This window comes from Pezoporus flaviventris, unplaced genomic scaffold, assembly GCF_033815535.1.
Source record: "Pezoporus flaviventris isolate CSIRO_AGI_PZ_B2104156 unplaced genomic scaffold, CSIRO_AGI_Pfla_v1 ptg000023l, whole genome shotgun sequence".
In the NCBI taxonomy this organism is placed as follows: domain Eukaryota; kingdom Metazoa; phylum Chordata; class Aves; order Psittaciformes; family Psittacidae; genus Pezoporus; species Pezoporus flaviventris.
The window spans coordinates 11,510,174-11,528,481 of NW_026892571.1; the positions used below are offsets into that span (position 1 = coordinate 11,510,174).

The window sequence follows — 18,308 nt, forward strand, 5'->3', positions numbered from 1 at the left end:
GTAAAAAGTCCCTCTCCAGCTTTCAATTCATTCTCATTTAAAATTCTTAATTCTCTTTCTATTTTGTTTTAGGTTTTTTTTTTGAGATTTGGTACTGAACATGGTTCTAATTTTGGTATCAAGGTGTGTTTGGACCATTCTGAGCATCTCAGGGGACGGTGTTCTCCAGTGGTCAGATGATGGGAGGGAGGTGTGGTGGTTGCAGAGCTGATCTAGGGTCAAGACCTGGGTGTCTCCTTTCTCTCTCATTTCTTGACTTTGTCTACACTGCCAGGCTGGAAGCTGCTCTCACCTGGCCAGTCTGACCAGGTTTGGTACCTGCTGTACTTCAGCCAGCTGTTCTGAATCAGAGGATTGTTTCACTTGTCCATAGGAATAGAGGTTTTGAAGGAAAAGAAAATTTTAAAAACAAAACCAATTAAAAAATGCACCTTCTCTTCCCCAAACTCTACCTCATGGCTGACATCATGGGAAGACGCCTCGGTAACAAAGAATATTGTTTGGCTTTGTCCTTCACATTCCAAGCTCTATCCACTTTCCAGCAACCATGCACATTTCATTTTTTGCCTTTCCCATTCCAGATATTTTCCAATTTCTCCCAAGGATTTACCAAGACATGCTATATCAGGTTAGTTTTCTTCTCTTCCTGTTGGCCTCCCCTCTAATTCCACGCCCAAATACGCATACAGAAATTATCTCATGATTCAGGGCAACACGCAGCTCTTCAGATCTGCCACGAACCATAGGCAGTTTACTTCTCTGTTCCAAAATCTCCACTGTGAACCTGCATGTAGTCTAATTTTGAGTCAAAAAGAAATGTTAGGGATGACCACATGCTAAATTAGGACCTTACTTGGCTAAATTAGGACCCTACTAACAACTATTCTGATCTGAGAAACATACGGCAGCAATTTATCACAAGGATTTATGCTGAGCTGTGTTGACCAGTCCAGATGAATGCATATGTCATGCAGAAGAATGTTTTCTTCCTCAGGTGGAGCTGAGCCGACTCTGTGCACAGCCGCAGCCTGCTTGCTTGTCTTTGAGTCCCTCATCCCTCTGCTCTGCTTGACTCACTTGTCCACCTGTTTCAAACCTTGCAAATGGTTTCTGTTTCCCAGTTCTCTTTTAACTGGACAACAAGGCACATTGCTTCTTCCCACGTAAATCACATTCCAGAACTTTGATGTCATCTTTATTTCCCTCTCTCAAGTCGTCTGAGAAACCCTGCACAGGATGACACCTTCGTTTTTACCTCTTCTTTGAGAGGCAGCTGAGCAGGGCTACTTACATACTGCTGGACCCTTTAGCATCAATAACAGCCCATCTCAGAGCACTGATCTGCTGAAGCAGTATGGTCTGCCAGGTCCCACCTCATCTGAGAAAAGGTTTTTCACTAATAACACTGTGGTCCCTTCTGAAGACAAGGGAGAGACAAGAAAGGGATGAGAATTTGGCAGTATGGTTTTATTGTTGGCACAGCTGCTATGTGAACTATAGCCTCAAACTCAGAATTTCAACAAGGCACCTTACTTGATGCTTTTCAACCTTGCCTGAGTTTACTGTTCAGGTTCATAGTGGGGTGTTTTATTAAAAGCAGACTAACTTCCAGAGGCCTTGAGTGATCTTGCCTTCCTGTTCTCTTTGCTGGAGCCAAGTTACCAAAGCAAAACGCTTTCAGCTATTTTGTTGAGATAAAAAAGGGTATTAGTGTTATGTCAACTGGGGTACCTCTGTCTTATGAACCACCCTAAAGATGGCAAGAATTCTTCTGGCTATGTGGGGGAACTAAAATAATCTATTCATAGTTTTCTTACCTTGACAAAATACAGGGAGTGACTCAAATATGTCCCATCCTTATGGAAATTAATTGTGTTAATGGGATCATTAGAATTTAGAACTACTGTCATCAAACTGGTTTTTGCAGCTAATGATGGTTCTTGGGAAGATTATGTCATAATGAAGGCGGAGAATCTGGTCATCTATATATATGTGATCTGACCTGAGCCCTTTCTTTGGGTTTCATTGAGCAATGCACTAATAGAGTCAACGTAGGCAAACAGCTGCCACCCTCACCATGAAAATAGAAGGTGCCTCGGTGGTCCTTGCTCTGGCATTTTTCTGCTTCTTCTCAGGTTAGTAACTTCTGATGTTCTCTGTGCTGAAATGTGGGACTAGCAGAGGACACAGCGTGGGAGCTCCCATAAAGGCAGTGAGACACCGGATTAGAGAGCCCTCGTTCTTTAAAAAGCATAGTGACATAACCGGAAGACCATAATTTCTTACTGTACTACTTGTATTGATTTGCTATAACACATTCTTGGTAACAGCTCTTTCTCTTGTGTGTGAAAATGTTTTCTCTTGCGTGTGAAAAGTTCTATTGATAGGTGAGAGTATCTATTATTAGTAGATGTAGCAGCTTAAGAACAAACAAACTCAGTTGTATAAGTGGAGGAATACAAATTTCCAAGCAGATTGAATTTTATGTTAAAAGATTAACTTTGAAAAAAGTGTAATGCAATTTTTGGTAAATTCAGAAAGCCAGGAATTTCTTGTCACACTTGCTAAGGACTCCATTTTTGTATGTCTACAATAGAGATTTTAGCATGCCTACAACAGAGATTTTAGCAGGAGTTTAAGCTTGATGCAATGGTCTTTACTGCTTATTTCTGTTGAAAAAGAGCTGGTGGAGGATTTCTTGATGGCTTCCTGTGATGCTACAGATGATGCAAGAGGAAAGGATGAAATGTATTATACGGGCTCTAAGTGGCTTAGTAAAAAGAAACATATATCAGCTGCTTATCTGCTGACTCATTATTAATTTGGCAATTTATGTGAGGTACTGCAAATGGAATGGGCCTTGAAAAGGAATTTGAAGTTTTAGACAAACAACAATGATATGGCCTAGCTTTGGTATCCCAATTTTAAGGGATGAAGATAAAGCAACAAAAAAATTTGAGTAAGGTTGATGCAACTACTGAGGCAGTGGGATATAATAATAAACAGTGAATCATCCTTGGAATTTGGACTTTAAGCCTGAGAAAAGTAACACAGTAAAAGGAGGACACAAAGACACAACAAATAGATGTGCTTTTGCATTTGAATGACAAAAAGTGCAATGTTCCAGAAAGTCTCTAATGCCCAGTCCTTTCTATTAGTGTGCAATAATGCACTGGATTAGCTCTTATCTGGAGGTTATTTGGGTGGATTAGGAAACTGCATCAAGTATTTTAATTAAATGCTTTTGGTTTAAAATTTCCCTTCAAAGGTTTTTGTATGGTCTCATTGTTGGTTTTTCTGTTGCAGATGCTGCCAGCCAAGCTTCGATTAAGGCAAGTCCAACCTTTTCTATTCTTATTCTCCTTTTGTTTTGCCAGCTATACTGCTTAATGCATGCTCTGAGCAAAGCCATTTAGGCAGGCTAATCTTAGATATCATAACACTTTTTCAGTGGTGGAAAAAGCAGTGAATTTCTTCATGTTGAGAGACAATACTTTTGTAATACAGCAATGGCTCTAGCTGACAGTGTATATTTGGTGCACTATGCTGAGCACATACCCGAGCAGCTCTGAGCTGGAAATCTCATGAGATGAAGTTAGAAATGTCATATATTATATTTCTAATGATATTTCAGGATTTTGTTTCTGATCAGAAGCTGGGGTTTCTGCTGGATAACTTCCTAGTTTGATAATTAAAAGAATTAAGGCAAGTCCTTTGAGTCTCAGGAAATTATGTGATCCAATGACTGAGAAGTCAGCTCTGTTCATGTTTTAATCAAACAAGCTTGTCTCTCCATAGTAAAGACCCTTTGGAAAACATAGTAGCCCAAAATAACTAAATGCTTCATTGATTCTCCTTCTCCTGCATTTCGGTTACCCAGCAGAAGAGGCAATTGGTTGCTGCAGCTGTGTTTCCTAAGAGGATTGTCCTTTTCTGTGCTTCAGTCTTTCACCTGAATTGCTCTTCAGTCACCCTAGTAGATTCATCCCACTGGAACTTCTAGGGCTATATTTTCCGCTCTTGACTAACTTTATAACATGGATTCCTCCCCTGCAGTGGATAGCAATTTGCAGCTGCATGCAAACTAAATATGTATTCCTTTTCCCATTAATAACGGCCCTCTCAACATGTTTTGAACTTTCTCCTTGTCTTTTTTACCTTGGGAGTCACAAGCAGGGCTCTGGGTGCTGCCTGTACCACATGTGGTGTGCAGTGAGGGATAGGGATGAGGAGTGTGGTAGCCCCAGGGCTGGTGTTAACAAACTGTGTTGAGAGCACATAGTCAACCCAAAAAAGCTTAAACAAACTGTTCTCAGGATCAAGATGGCCTCTCAGGGGGCCTCCACTGACTGCTCTCCTCTGTGCTTTTCAGGATGAGTGCACGAAAATTTGGTCACTTCTGCGCAGTGGGAAGTTTTCCTGTCCCACCACCAAGGAGCACATCAGCAGCCCGGATGGAAAAGCAGACCTCAACAAGTGCCTGATGTGCCAAAGGCTGCTGTGAGTATCGGCTCCCCGGTGGCTCGTGCGCTGGCTACGGTAGCCACACTGCCCATCTGCAGCACGTCCTCCTCTCCCATAGCAATGAGCCCACTCTCAGGACTCTTGTCCGTGGTGTAAAGTCATAGTTCTGGGCTAGACAGACCAGGTAGTAGGTCTTCAGAAAACCTGTGACCTCAGTAGCGCTCTCTAGCTCCTCACATAGGGTGTGAAGAGCAAATCCAGGGTGAAAACACTTGTTTCTTGATTCCATAGATGGTGTTTAGTAGGATGGAAACACCTGGAGCTTAGGCAGAGAGAAAGGATGGCAAAATGCCCCCAGTGCAGAGATGCTGAAAACTCTGGGCAGGTCTCACTGGGCCAGAGTCCCAGCGCTGGTCCATCCCACTGCCTTGCGCAAACGGGGAGGTGGGGTTGGCAGGACTGGACTTTAAACATTAGCTATTTTGGTTTTAAGTTCGAAGACTGCATGCTGCTCTGTCACTCATCCTCCCTTTCTTGCAGGGAAAAAGACTCAAAAAACAAAGGGAGTGGTGAAGAGGTGAACAGGAATGCGGACTCCTTGGGAGAGGTGAGGTGAAACGCTGCTACTAAAGCCAGTTTTATTGGCATGCTGGGAGCAGGACAATGTGGTGGCATTGTGTCTTCCTCTGACCCACTTGCTGAGTGCATTTCCTTGTCTGAAGTGGGAAATGCTGGCTTGGCCAATGGGGAAGGTCCCAGCTATGTGCCTGTAATGGGAGCAGGGAAAATATACTCTTCCTTTGGAAGATGGTCTAAAGGAGCTCAAGGCTTTGTGCCATCCATGAGCATAAAAGAAACGAAAACTCCTCGGGGCTCCTCACAGGCAATCTGGTCCCTTTCAGGCAATTACTAACATTGCATATATGGTCCGTGTCTGACCCAGAGCACAGGCTAAAGGGATACCTGCCTGTTTATAAGGTACACCATTGGCATCTGACAAATAATTAATAGCAATGATGATGTATGTGAGCTCTGACTAGGGCAGGGTGTGGGAGCAGGCTGACTCTAATTGTCCCTTGTTTATCTTGTTGATGCACCTGGCTGGTTTCTTTTACCCATAGCTGTTTTTCTAGATAGCAGGTCTTTATGTGGAGGGAGTTGTCTTTTGAGCCTTGGGTTTTTATTCTAGATAGGAGTGAATTGGTTTCCATCAGATAGTGTTGGCTGCAGGATTTATTTTTTCTTCACATCTGGTTAAGCAGGGTCGCTTTCTAGCTCTTGTGTGCCTGGACAATTTAAAAGCTTTGTAAAGCACAGCTGTCCTAAGGGAGATCTTTCTTTAAACACCTGACATGGCAAAGTGTGATTCTGAAGGCAGAAGGACACTTTCAGTGTTAGGAAGAGACCTACACTGAATTTCTTTGTTCAGCCATAGATTTTCTGTCTGGCTTTTGGCAAGTAATTTTCTGGGCTTGACTTCCCCATCTGCAGAGCTGGGATAAGTTATCAAACCATCTCCTCTACACACTGGGGGGGGGAATAATGCATTACGGATATACGCTTGGCAGATAACCTTAAAAGTGCCGTATAAAAGAACCTAAAGACTTCACATATAGCATGTTTCTTCTGCTGCAAACTGCTTGTGTGCCCTGAAAGTTATAGAAAAGCTGTTCAGAGGAAAACAAAGACCAGGTTTAAACATTTAAGCAGGTTTTGCTGCAAAAGCCTCTGGTGAAATGGAGTGCTTTGCTTCACATAACACATAATGTCATGTTAAGTGGAAGGTAAAAATACCCACTTCTTCCTCCAGAATACCTGGGAATGTCAGATGTGCAAGGATTTATTTTATTTTTAATGCCTGCAGCTTCATCTTTTTTACTGTGTGTGGATTTTAAAATTCTTGGTACTGTGTTCAGTCATGAGAGATGGGAAAAATGACTTCCTCAGTCAAAATTCAGTGGGAAATTATAGCTTTTATACATGGAGCAGAACCTAGGTCCTTTAGGCAGGCTCCTGCATGTCTTATCTATTAGGAATAGAAATAAGGCTGCCCTGGCTGCAAAAGACAGATCTGCTCATCTAAACATACTAGTTCATTTGGTTTATGTTGCATGCTATAGTTTAAGAGAACACATCAGGCAAACTACGATTTTCCACTTAGTTACACCTCAAGGAAACAAAATAGTGTTTGAAATGTAATTTGTTGGGTGGATAATCCTTTGTGGATTTCTTGGAGATGCATCCCTGTCAGTGTATCTGTGTCAACCCACACTCTTGGCATTTCCACAGGATGACTGCCGAGAGTTTCGGGACCTGTTCAAGAAAGGAAAACTTTCCTGCACCAGAGAAAATGACCCTGTCCGTGATTCCTCTGGGAAGCAGCACAGCAATAAATGCATCATGTGTGCAGAGAAGTTGTGAGTAGAGGAAAAACACAGCCTTTTCTGTTGAGAAAACAGCTGCTGGAGGGACCCTGTTGCCAATGCCAGTGGTTGGCATCACTTGCTTCTCCTGCAGCCGATGGTGGGGAAAGCCTCTTGCTCCCTGGAGCACTGTGGTATTCACTTTCTCATCTTGCTTCTCTTCCAGCAAACGGGAGAATGGACAGGAGTCATCTAAAAACAGACAAAAGGAAGATAAGGTGAGATTAAAGTATTAGGCAGGTCAATATAAAACTTTATTGGATTTTCACCCACGATAGAGAAAAGGCAACATTATTCTACTCAGTTACTCTTTCTCCACTGATTTAATTTTGAGATCCACTTTCCTTTCCCTCATTTCGTGTTTGTATTCTCAAATCCCCCAAGTGAATAACTTGTGCCTGAACTTTACAGTTTATCCTGCTGACCTGTGGATCTAGGGACAGGCAAATCCCATCAGAATAAGAAACCAGGTGTGCTGTGCTATCCTAGAACCTGGCTCAAGGGTGAAGAATCAGTGCTGCTGAAGGTGCTAATTAGGTGAAAAAGAAAGACTCTAAATCTGAACCCTGCAAAGCTCACAAGATCCTTGTATTCTGGGAGATTTCAGCCCTGAGCTGTCTCCATGGACTTGCGGCTTTCCTTGTTGGAAACTTTGGTGATGCCGTTTGTCACCTTATCTTTACAGCCCTGCAGCCACCATGTTCCTGCACACTGGTGTTTCCCTGGTAAGGGGAGAAAAAGCTGTTTTCCAACACTTACCTTTCGACTTCTCCTATGGTAGGGACTGGAGTGGTCTCCTTAAGCCTCAGTCTTGGGCATAATCCTGTTTCAGTGCTTTTCCTAATGACTTTTGGAAGTGTAAGTGAAATCTGCTGATGACAAAGCTGGGAGGCAGCATCAGCAAAGAGGATCAGCAGATCACTCAAGACTAATTGGATAGCGCTGAGGCCTGGAGTAATAGAAACAGGATAAAATGTAATAACTGGGAGATCACAGAGTCAGTGATTAACAAGAATTCCTGCTTGTCACTTAGAAGTGACAAAGGATAAGAAAGCCCTGCGTTTATTAGTGGGTCAGGCACACGGCACACCATGAAAAAGGCAAAGGCAAGTCTTGGATGTACGCAGCAAGGTTTTTGCAGCAGAGGTCAGGAAACTAAGAGAGCTCCATATATGCTAATTTAAAGGAAGACTGAGGGAGGCTATTAGGGGAAGGCAGAGCTGTTTTAGAGGCAGAGGATTGGGGTGCAGAGCTGGGTTTGTCACAGGGAATAAGGCACAGAGGGGCTGGGAGAGTTTTCATGGGCTTGTTGGGGAGGGAAAGCATTGCTTGAGCTGCACAGGAATGTGAGTACAGGCTGGTGATGGGAAGAAGCAGTGAGGGTCTCAGGTGAATTGGGGTGCAACAGTTATTTCTGATGGGAGCAATGTAAGGTGGCTGCTGGCCACAACCAGAGCAGGGTCATCCTGTGCTGGGGTTGTGTCTCTCCTCCTCATGGCTCTTTTGGCTCTAGGGAATTGTGGGGCTTTGTACTCTGGGTATTTTGCTGAGGTTAGTCCAGTCTTGGCAAAGCTGAGATGCCCCGGCTGGGATGCAGAACATAATCCTGGGGAAATCCTCCCCTGGCAGAGAGGATGAGATGCTGGAAACTTCTGAGCAAAGCAAAGGATGAGGCCAGTGACCCCCTAAGGACCTTACTGCAATCTAACCAAAACTCTCCTACACACAAAACAGGCAGAAAAGTACAAGTATTGAAACCTACCTGTAAAAAACCCAAATGGGACGTGGGATGCAGTTACTTACCCTTTGTACTTGCTGTTTGGAATCAGCTATTGCAGCGCCTGAAACAGTTGAAATTAGGGAGGTTGAATGTTTACATTTGCCCCATGTTACATAACAGGGGAAAATTAACATGGTTTCTGTACAGTGATTTTGAACAGGGAACAAATTAATCATCCATTCTGCAAACAGACTCCCACTGCTCTTGGACTATTAGGTATATTTACATGGTGCTTTTATGTTTTAACTACTGCTTCTTGATTGACATGGCCCAAAGCGTGGTTGGTTTTGGGGATACTACTTGCTTTGTAAGTTATTATCTGAGCTACAATCTGGGAATAGGCTGTAGCTGTGTATTAAGTATGTTGGGAGAAGTGGGAGGGACTTCAATACTGTATCAGTCACATCACTGGCATGCTTTGGATAGCCCAACAAGGAGAATAATAATTAGTTGGAGCATAATAATTAGTAGAAAACTCCCAACACGTGCTGTGCAGGCAGAAGGACCCGTAATTTTTCTGACTCACTTTTCTCTTATATACTAAGTGACTGCTACTGCACGCCCTCTTCTCTTGCCCACACCCAGGCTCTCCTGTGATGCGTTTGTGATGCTGCAACACTTTTCTGGCAGGAAATATCACGTTTCTAGGAACTGGATCAATAAGACAAGGAGGACAGGGTACCCTAATCACTGCCCTCCTTCTGCAGGACGTTTGCAGTGAGTTTCGCTCCCAGTTTGAAGCTGGTGGACGACTGTCCTGCACGAGGGAGAACGACCCTGTTCGGGATTCCTCTGGCAAACAGCACATCAACAAATGTCTCATGTGCGCTGAGAAGTTGTGAGTACAGCTTCCTCTGAGCCACAACAGCAGAGAGGGAAACCTCCAGCAGCAAAACTGCAGTTTCTGCCTCTGAAGCTGCACCAGAGCAATGCCTGGGAGAGAGTCCTGAATCCCAGTGGCCCTTCAAGAGAGGTTCCGGCAGTAGGGCTCCAGCCATTGCCCCTCTTCCCACTTCCCTTTCAGCGCAAAGGGGCCAGGGGCAGGTGAGAAGCAGCGTGGAGCAGAGAAGGAGAAACAAGGCTGATAGAGAGGAAACCCTTTCCCAGGGGACTGTTGGGCACGGGCAGCTCCTGAGGAGTTTCCCACATGTGTACTTTGCCTTCCAGATGCTCTCTCCCTACTCCCATAGAGCATATGCAGAAGCAGCCCTGATATGAAAGCAACCACCTGGATCCAGGATGTAGCGTACAGTGGGAATGGTGAGGAGAAGGGAGAAGGCTTAGGGGTGGGAATTAGGAACAGGACCACCAGAAACAGGGACTGCGATGGGGAGGTGGTGCCTCATGTCATGACATTAGCTTTTATAGGGCAGCCTTGGGTGCTGGTGGCAGTCACACTGCCATAGCAATACCTTTTCCTTTTCTCCCCTTCTCCTAGAAAAAAGGAAGCCCAAAGAGGAGGTCAGTCTGGTGGAACTCGCCAGCTCAACAAACAAGCTTCAGGGAATACAAGCCAGGTGAGATGGAGCTCAGAGCCTGCTCTGAGCTCAGAGAATGGGGCTGGTAAGAGTCTGGGATCCTGATGGTCAGCTTGGGCGTTCAGGAGGCTGGAGCCAGCTGACAATGGGGGAGAAACAGGTTGTGTTGCAAAGCCTCACTCATCTGTGGGATGAACCTGTGTGTAAGCACACGAAGTGGGCATGTCTGGACTTGACAGAACAGCCCCTCTCACTTTCCCAGTGGTGTGATGCTATATGAGAGATAAAGGGCAGGTTCAGGCACCCACAATCCTGTAAGACCTCAGATGATAATGTTTGGTGGGTATTAAAGCCAACGGGTGGGTATGGAGCAAACATCAAACCTGTTTCTCCAAGAACAACCCCATAAATCTCTGCTTCTGGGAGGAGAAGGGGAGGACAGGAGCCGCTTTAGCTTTGCGAATTCTCTAGTTGTGTAAAAGTTGTTTCTGTGTTTGGTTGTTGAATGTGATCCTGCCCCTTTTGCAGAAGGGCTGCGGTGGTTCAGGGTCACAGCAGGATATGAATGAGAGACGTCCCTTTTCATCGAGTAGAGGGTAAGTTCAGCAGTGCCTGGGATGACAGCCTGTCCCCCCAGCCACCCCACAAGCCCTGGCATCAGTTTCTGTCCCCTTCCACCTACATGTTTTTCCCTAGAGGTGGTTAGGACACTAACTGGAGCCAGAATGGTTCCGCACTATCTGGGGTAGAGAATTGAACACGGGTCTTTGATGCTCAGTACAGCACTTCTTCCCTACATCACTGGCTGAGCTGGTGATGGGGAAGAGGCACATAGAGCGAAGCATGTTCTCATGCAACCTTTGCTCCTTTTTGGCCTTAGCTTTCTTGTGTGTGAAGCACCAGTGGTTGCTGGTGCTCAAAATCCCTCTTGGGACACCTTTTTGCTCAGCAAACCCTGCTTCCTGGCAGAGCATACGTGTCTGCCTGGCCCTGGCTCACCCTCACCCGCTGGCTTGGAGTCAGCACCTGGTGTACCACGTGCTTTCTGGCACTGGTCAGGCACTTCTGTTTGTTTTGTAACTGCTGGACCTGAGCAGGACCCAGCTGCTGTTTTTTTGGAGCCTTTGCTGGGGACCTCTGAGATTTCTTACTTTTTAGCTGGTGCCATTCCTTTGTCTCCCCATCCACCAAGTGATGCCAGAGCCCTGGGGAGGGGAGGCACTTGGGCTGAGCGCAGGGCAAGGTTTGTCCTGCTGCCTCCCTGCTAGCATGTGACTGAGGGGTTTCTCACCCTCTCCTTTGTCAGTGGGTGTGTGAAGAGGGTGGGAGTCTGTGGAGAGGGTGGGTTTGCACTGTGCTCCCCTTGCTCAGGACAGGCGGTGTGATGAGCTGTCTCTCTGCTCTTCCTCCCTTCCAGCCCAGAAGGAAACACAGCTCAGAGCGGTAGGAACTGCAAGACAGCACCTGGCCGCAAGACACAGAGCAGGGACACCGATGCCTACCGGCTGGTAATCCCACCTCCTGCATCTCGGGTGGCATCTGCATAGGCAGAAACGGGGACTGCTCCCATGGGTTGCTCTGCTAGTGCTGAGTCCCTACCAGCTCCTTTCCCAGCAGCTCCTCCTTGCTGTGATCCTAAAGCTTCTTGGAAGGGTTTGAACGAGTGGAATCATCTGTACGCCAATGCTAGCTCCTATATCACACAGTACGGAAGCAGAGGGAAAGGGAGTGGGGCTGGATGTGCCCATATGGGCCCCTCCTAAGCCAGTTTTGCTTCTGGGCTTTGCTCCTTATGGAAGTACATCAGCTATGGGGGTGTTGATCTTGACCTCAGGCTGGGTGCCTGCCCCACATGTAGTGAAAGTGGGGTGAGGAGTGCCACTCTCCTCATGCTGAAAAGGTGCTGAGTTAAAGGCCATGGCCAGAACAGTGTGATGGAGCTGACCAGGGGATGAGGACAAGATTGGCAGAAGGAAGGAGTGCTAAAAGGGGAAACACTGAGTGATAGATGATGCCTGTGTATGGAATAATGTGGGAGGAAGATGGGGGTGTCTGCTGTCCCTTGTCTCCATGAAAATGCAATAGTTTCAACAGAGCTAAAAGTGGAAAATATGAAACTAATAAGTAAAAATAAGTTACCATCAAAAGGGAGACCAAACCGTGGATCTCGCTGCTATAGGGTGTTGTCAAGGGCTAGGATGACTAAAAATACTACCTGATATTTTAACCCCTCTAGCATTTGCATAGACTGCTTTAATTAACATTCTGGAAGGGAGAGAAAATGTGTTTTTGTGGATCTTACTACAAACTGCCTTAACGTTTTGTGAAGCCTTTTCCACTGACTACTTATAGTAAAGGGATATTTGAGTTAAAAACCCTGGTAGGTGTTGCAGGTACAGCAATTTTGGTGCATTCCAGAGGAGGCATGAGGTGTAACAATGCCAGTGTGCTTAAGCGCTTAGTGGTATTTCCTGGTAGCACCGGAGGAGGAGTGGATGCTGATGAGCCTGATTGACAAGAAGTGATTCAGAGAGCAAATCTCCTCCTCTCCTCTTTCCAGGGCCACCTGTGGGCTTTGTCACGGGAATTCCTAAGTGCCAAAGGGATAGTGGCACTGGCTGCTGGGATCGATGATGTGTTGGGCTGCGGTGGGGTGGCAGTAATGCAGGCACACGGGTCATGCTGCGGGTAGCAAAGTCTGGCATGTAGGAAGGCATCTAGCAGAGAACTGCAAAGGTCAGCATTGTCTGCTTTCACGTCATCCGTAATTACCCAGACGAGGGAGGAAGCAACACATTAATGGAATTAGCAAGTGATGCTTAACTAGCAGGTGCTATCACAGCATCCCAACATCACCATCCTCCCTATGCCACCTGGTCTGAAACCTTCCTTGCCTCTGGGGCTTCCTGCTCTGTAGCACTGCTGATAAGCCATCATTTTGAGCTAAATACGGCATCTCCAGGTGGGACAGGGGGAGGAATGTCCTCTCCATCTCAGATGCATTTCTGTTCTGATTGCACAATTTGCAGTTGTTGCACCATGTTCTGTAGCTCCTAGAGATGGGAACCCATTAGTCAGTCCTCCTTGGTCTGTTTTTCAACACCCGGAGCAGCGGTGGGTGACCAGGCTGAGGAAGGGGATGTGTGTGTGCCAGGCTGCAGTATCTCTGACCTCTGCTGTTTGAAATTTGCTATGACTCTGCCAATACCCATTCCGGCATGCTTGTAGCATGGGCATCTAAGTGTGAGAGGCATTTCTGGTTCCCGAAGGGGCTCTTCGTTCTTGGAGTTTGTCCTGGTTGTGCCACGTGTGGCTTGTAAGGAAAGCTGTGTCTAAATGTTCTCGTTGTCGTGCTCAAGAGGAAACAAGAGGGCACCCTTAATTAGTCATAGCTGCTCGTATCTGCTTGTGTCTCTTCATACAGTGGGTGTCAGAAGTTGTGCTGCGTGTCTCACCACCCTCAGGCAGCGCGAGGCTGCTGCAGAGGGTTTTCCTTAATTTCGGCTGATGGGTTTTGTCTTTGTTCTTGGAGATGAAACAGCATCAAGGCCCTGATAAGGACTAGGGTCAGGCAGCAGTTCTCATCTTCTTGTGGATCCCTGGTGAGAGAAATAAACCTGCTCTGTGCAAGGCAAATCTGATGAGCGGGCCTGTGACAGGCGGGGCAGGCTCTGTCCCTAAAAGCTTGGCTGGCCGGTCCAGCAAGAGACACTATCTTCTACAAGCCTGGCATTGCTGGAGGAGTGCTGGACCTGCTCCAGGGCAGAGGGGCCCCATGGAAAGGCTTGGTTTGTAAGTGCTTTTAAGTCACATAGAGGAGGGTCATGCAAGTGAACCAGCGCCAAATGTGATTTCTTTCTCTCTTCAGCTGGACTGTGATCGAATTCTGCACGGGGTAAAGGGTGGAAGGATTTTCTGCAGCAAATCCTCAGAACCAGTCTGTGGCACTGATGGGAAAACATACAAAAATGAATGTGACTTGTGTTCAGCTGCCATGTGAGTAGGCGGAGAGATTTCAGTAATACAGGGCCATCCACCATTCCCGAGTGTCTTTTGCAGCACAGTGTTTGTTTTGATATATCATGACTCATTATCAAGTGTGTCCTTGGTGCCTTGCTGTTAAGCAAACATAGATCAAAATGCTTGAGATTAATCTGATGACAGCTAATTAAGATACACAAGTTTCCAGAGTCCCCTATTCCCTTTCTGCCCGATTGTAAGATTGCTTGGGGACTAATAAATGCCATCATATTGGAAGTAGCATCAAAGTATTAAGGAGCCCACAGAGGAATGTCATCCTGATGGCAGAGTGTTGTGGCATTGCAAGTGAATAATAAGCAATGTCTTGTCCTCACTTTGCAGGAAAGCTTCAAACTACATCACGGTAAACTATCGAGGTGAATGCAAAAAGCCTGCTCCTGAAGTGGTAAGCGGCATGCCATGGCTGGGCTGGGGAAACATCAATCTCTTCTTTCCCCTTGTGAAACTCTCCTGCCAGCACCATCTCGGCTTGTGGGGACCTGATCCGGGGAGCCACAATGGAGAGTGAAAAATGAGAAGTAGTTGTCAGGCCTAGACCCTGCAGGGAGGGTAACCAACAGCTTAATTGAATGAACAAGTTACTGAACCAACAGGTTAAAGCTGTGGTCTGCAACTGCTCTTCAGTCACCTGGTGCAGCACACTGCTATTGTCAGGGTCAGCTCGGGGCATCCTGCAGGCTGGGAGGGCTCTGTTGTACCAAAAGCATTGGAGCACTCCATCTCCTCTTTTCTTTCTTTTTTTTAAATTCTTCTGGGGTGAGATGTTGCTGAGAGGTGGAGAAAATCACCAAAGTGCATCTTTGCTGTGTATAGCACCCCACTTCTCACTCCAAGTGCATGACGGGAAGCCAGTCTGGTCCCTGCACCTGCAATGGTATCATTAGAGCCCCAAGAGTGGAGTGCTTGTGGTCCAGATGTTTAAATACAGGTTCACACTTGGCTTTAATATATAACCTGGGCTGTATGGTAGGAGTGTGACATTTCTGAGAAAACGTCTGGCTTTCCTCTTGGGACTTTGGTGAGGACAGAAAGACCAGAACTGTGTGAACCATAAAGGGCTCTTTTCCCAAATAATACCCAGGGAGATGGCTGGGAAATGAAAATTATTCACTAGGTGGCACGCTTTTGGGAAAGGTCTTGAGCCTTGACATCTTGTGTGATCCCACATAGCAGATGAGTTAAACATTCATCAGCTGTACTTTGTCTTTCCACCAATGGAAGCTCGTCAGTCTCCAGCAGTTTGATTTGCTGCCAGGGTTTCCCAGTTTGTGTCTCTTGAGTGTGCAGGATGCCCTGCAGTGCCCTGAGAGGAGCATCCTCTGTATTGGCTTGAACTCTTGAGAAACTGAATATTAATCCTGAGGGAAATACTGAAAATTGCTCCCCGAAGAGAATGAAAACATTGAGCTAGCCAAAGAGAAGTTCTGTAAAGTTTTGGATGGGAGCTTTTGCTTCTGAATACAAGTTTGCTATCAAGGTGCTTGTAGGCAGCAAAGAGCTTTTCTGCGGGGTAACCATCATGCCATAGGGTCACGTCATGCCTTCCTCTGCTTGCTGTCAGGATGCCTGCAGGTCCCCAAAACATTAGGAAGTAAACATCCCAGCTCCTCTTTCTCTCTTCTGTAAAGCAGCAGAGTGCTCTCTGTTGTTGAGAAAGTTGAATAAATTGCAGTGCAGAGAGAAATTATTTTGCCTGTGATCATAGTGGAGGCCTTTCTGTTTCAGCCTTTAGTGTGATAGAGCCACTGTTGGCTTGTGTATTCTGGGGCCACAGGGAGACCAGGCATTATGCAAGCCTGTGGCTTGTGCTGCCGAAGACAGATGAGACTGGGCGTACTGTGCAGCTGAAAACCAGAGGGGGTTCCCACAAAACTGTGCCTGGTCTGGGATTCCGTGCTGTTCTGTGTTTTATCAAGCTGTTACAGCTCTCAAGCCTTTGCAATTAGAGGAATACGCCATTTACTGAAAGTCAGACAGCTTGTAGCTGTGTTAAGTATTCCGAGGAGAGTTGAATGCAATTAAAAGGGAAAGTGATAAGCTTTTTCCTTTGGGCAAGAGAAACAAACCCCCATGCACGATGGATTGTTTTACTTATGTATATTATGTCACCCGAAGAATCAGACTAGAAATTTATAGAAGCTTTTGAATGACAAACAGAGCAATGTTATTTTCAGCGCTGAAATTCATGGTCACTTTCAATATGATGAATTCTTCTTTCTGCTGAAGAGTCAGGCACTTAATATATGCTACTTAAACCCAGAGGAAACCAGCTCCAGCAGTGCTTTTGGCATCACAAATGGTTTTAGACAGTTGCAATGTGCAGAATGAAAATGCAAAGGCCCCTCTTTAAGCTTTGGGGGAAGATAAGAAGTTGTTACCTCCAAAATGTAATATTTCCTTGAGTTGTGTTTTGAAACTATCCATGGAGAGCATTTTGTTGCCTGACAAAATGTGTGTCCAAGTCACCTCGTCCCTTTGCAGCTCAGTGTCTGCATCCATTCCTGAGGGGAAACCTCCTACTGGATTTCCACACTACCTGCCTGGTGACCACATTGCCTTCGGGGGGGGAAGCTTGTAGAAAAGGGTGAGAGGAGTGGGGCTTGAGAGGGATCTGACACCAGAGGGTGTATCTGTACAGTGCTGTGGTGGAAAACCTTGCATGCAGGGATATCCTGTCCCTGGGGCCTCAGGCTGGCCAGAATTCAGGCTCACCACCTTCCTTGGGAGGTCTGTGCCATGACCAAATTCCTTTGATCCTGTTCTGCTTTACTGAAGATAAATGTAGGTTTGAGTCCTGGGTTTAGATATCTTTGTTGGTAAGCTAGCTGGCCAGGAGGTCCTGCAGGGCTATGTCATGTGGATAAACTAATTGTGGGGTTTTCCAGCACATTTCACTTTCAATGCTGCGTATCTTGCGGTTCCTGTATTTGTTCTAAGGTTTTTCTAAGATCCATCCATCCATAGTCACCAATTAGTCAACAGGTCAGGGAACAAAGGGAATATCCAGTTTCTCTGTTTTAAAACAATCTGTTTCTTAACAAACAGACAACTCCCAGGTTTGCAGTGGACAAGTCCTGGTTTTCTTACAATGCCTGTTGTTTCATAATGCTTCTTTTTCAGATGGTGGAATGGGGGGGGGGGGAAGGGGGGAGTAGGTGTAAAGCGGGACCTTTCCCAGTTATATAGTAGGTGTGGAAACCACCTAGCTTCAGGCTGAAATCAGTCTTGTTTTCCTAGGCTGGCAGTGACCCAGCCTGCCTACCCTGGTGCCAGGCTCTGCTGTAGCTCCATGTGGCTGCTGAACTAACCAAAGGGGCTGTCACACTGATACTAATGCTTGGCAAGTGTCACACAGAAGTGGTCATGCTTGGGGGTGGACTTATTTTTTGCTCTTTCTTTCCAGAAGTAATGGAGCTCAGACTGCCAGCAAACACCAGGGATCAGCTGTGACCGAAGGTACCGAGACTGGCAGTGATTTACTCCCTTCTGTCCAGTCTGTCCTCTGGGGCTTGTGTTTCACAAGGGTTGGAGTGTCCTGCTGTTCTTGGACAGGCTGTAGAGATGGTGCAAAGGGCTCTTGCAGAGTGCTTTTCCCTCTTATCACAGCCAGGGCATGGTGGGGCTGAGCCCGTGGGAACATGCAAACATTCTAGTGCTGTGGTGGTGGGCCCTACCCATTCCTTTTACCCTGCTCTGGTTTTCCAATCCCTGCTGATTGGGAAGGACACTGACAGAGGAGCATGCTGCTGTCCCCCATCATGGGGAGGCAGGGGTGGCCTAGAACCCCTACAGAGTGTGGAAGCCTCAGCGTTAAGGTTTTCACATAGTCCTTTCAGGTCCCTCCACTTTCTGGGACTATAGTAATAAACTGTCTTCCCCTGTCTCCCTAGGGCAAGTAAAGGAAGAGATGATGTTGAGCATCAGGAGAGCTGCCGAGTCCCCAGGACTGCAGAGCTGTCTTCATCCCCATCTGCGGCCAACGGGCCCTGTCTTGCTCAGGTGGAGGGCAAAGGGCTGTGGGGATGCAGCGGTGTCTTCCCAGATCTGCCCCACGCGCGCCGTCGCGGTCTCTGCTGCCTCGCTGTGTCTTTAACGTGCTTCTACAATAAAGATAACTCAGCA

At 46.4% G+C, this 18,308-nt stretch overlaps 1 protein-coding gene and 1 long non-coding RNA gene across 2 annotated transcripts; both read left to right on the plus strand.

Annotated features, from left to right (window-relative positions):
* Positions 1–334: 334 nt before the first annotated feature.
* Positions 335–3,333, plus strand: LOC133271039 (uncharacterized). The gene is made up of 3 exons (XR_009743990.1): positions 335–628; positions 1,928–2,135; positions 3,307–3,333. It is a non-coding gene; the product is annotated as an uncharacterized LOC133271039 (long non-coding RNA).
* Positions 3,334–4,348: 1,015 nt separating this feature from the next.
* On the plus strand, positions 4,349–18,308 carry LOC133271042 (serine protease inhibitor Kazal-type 5-like). Its single transcript, XM_061456780.1, has 12 exons — positions 4,349–4,500; positions 5,005–5,071; positions 6,754–6,881; positions 7,054–7,105; positions 9,375–9,505; positions 10,106–10,184; positions 10,674–10,741; positions 11,563–11,653; positions 14,014–14,141; positions 14,508–14,571; positions 17,590–17,642; positions 18,077–18,308. The coding sequence occupies exons 1-11, from the start codon at positions 4,484–4,486 to the stop codon at positions 17,593–17,595; spliced, it is 831 nt and encodes a 276-aa protein (XP_061312764.1). The 5' UTR covers positions 4,349–4,483; the 3' UTR covers positions 17,596–17,642; positions 18,077–18,308.

Bases quoted from the DNA above. Each gene is read 5' to 3' on its own strand.
- LOC133271042 (XM_061456780.1), top strand. The intron at 10,185-10,673 runs GTGAGATGGAGC...CCCCTTTTGCAG, and splicing joins CTTCAGGGAATACAAGCCAG to AAGGGCTGCGGTGGTTCAGG. The intron at 10,742-11,562 runs GTAAGTTCAGCA...CCTCCCTTCCAG, and splicing joins CCCTTTTCATCGAGTAGAGG to CCCAGAAGGAAACACAGCTC.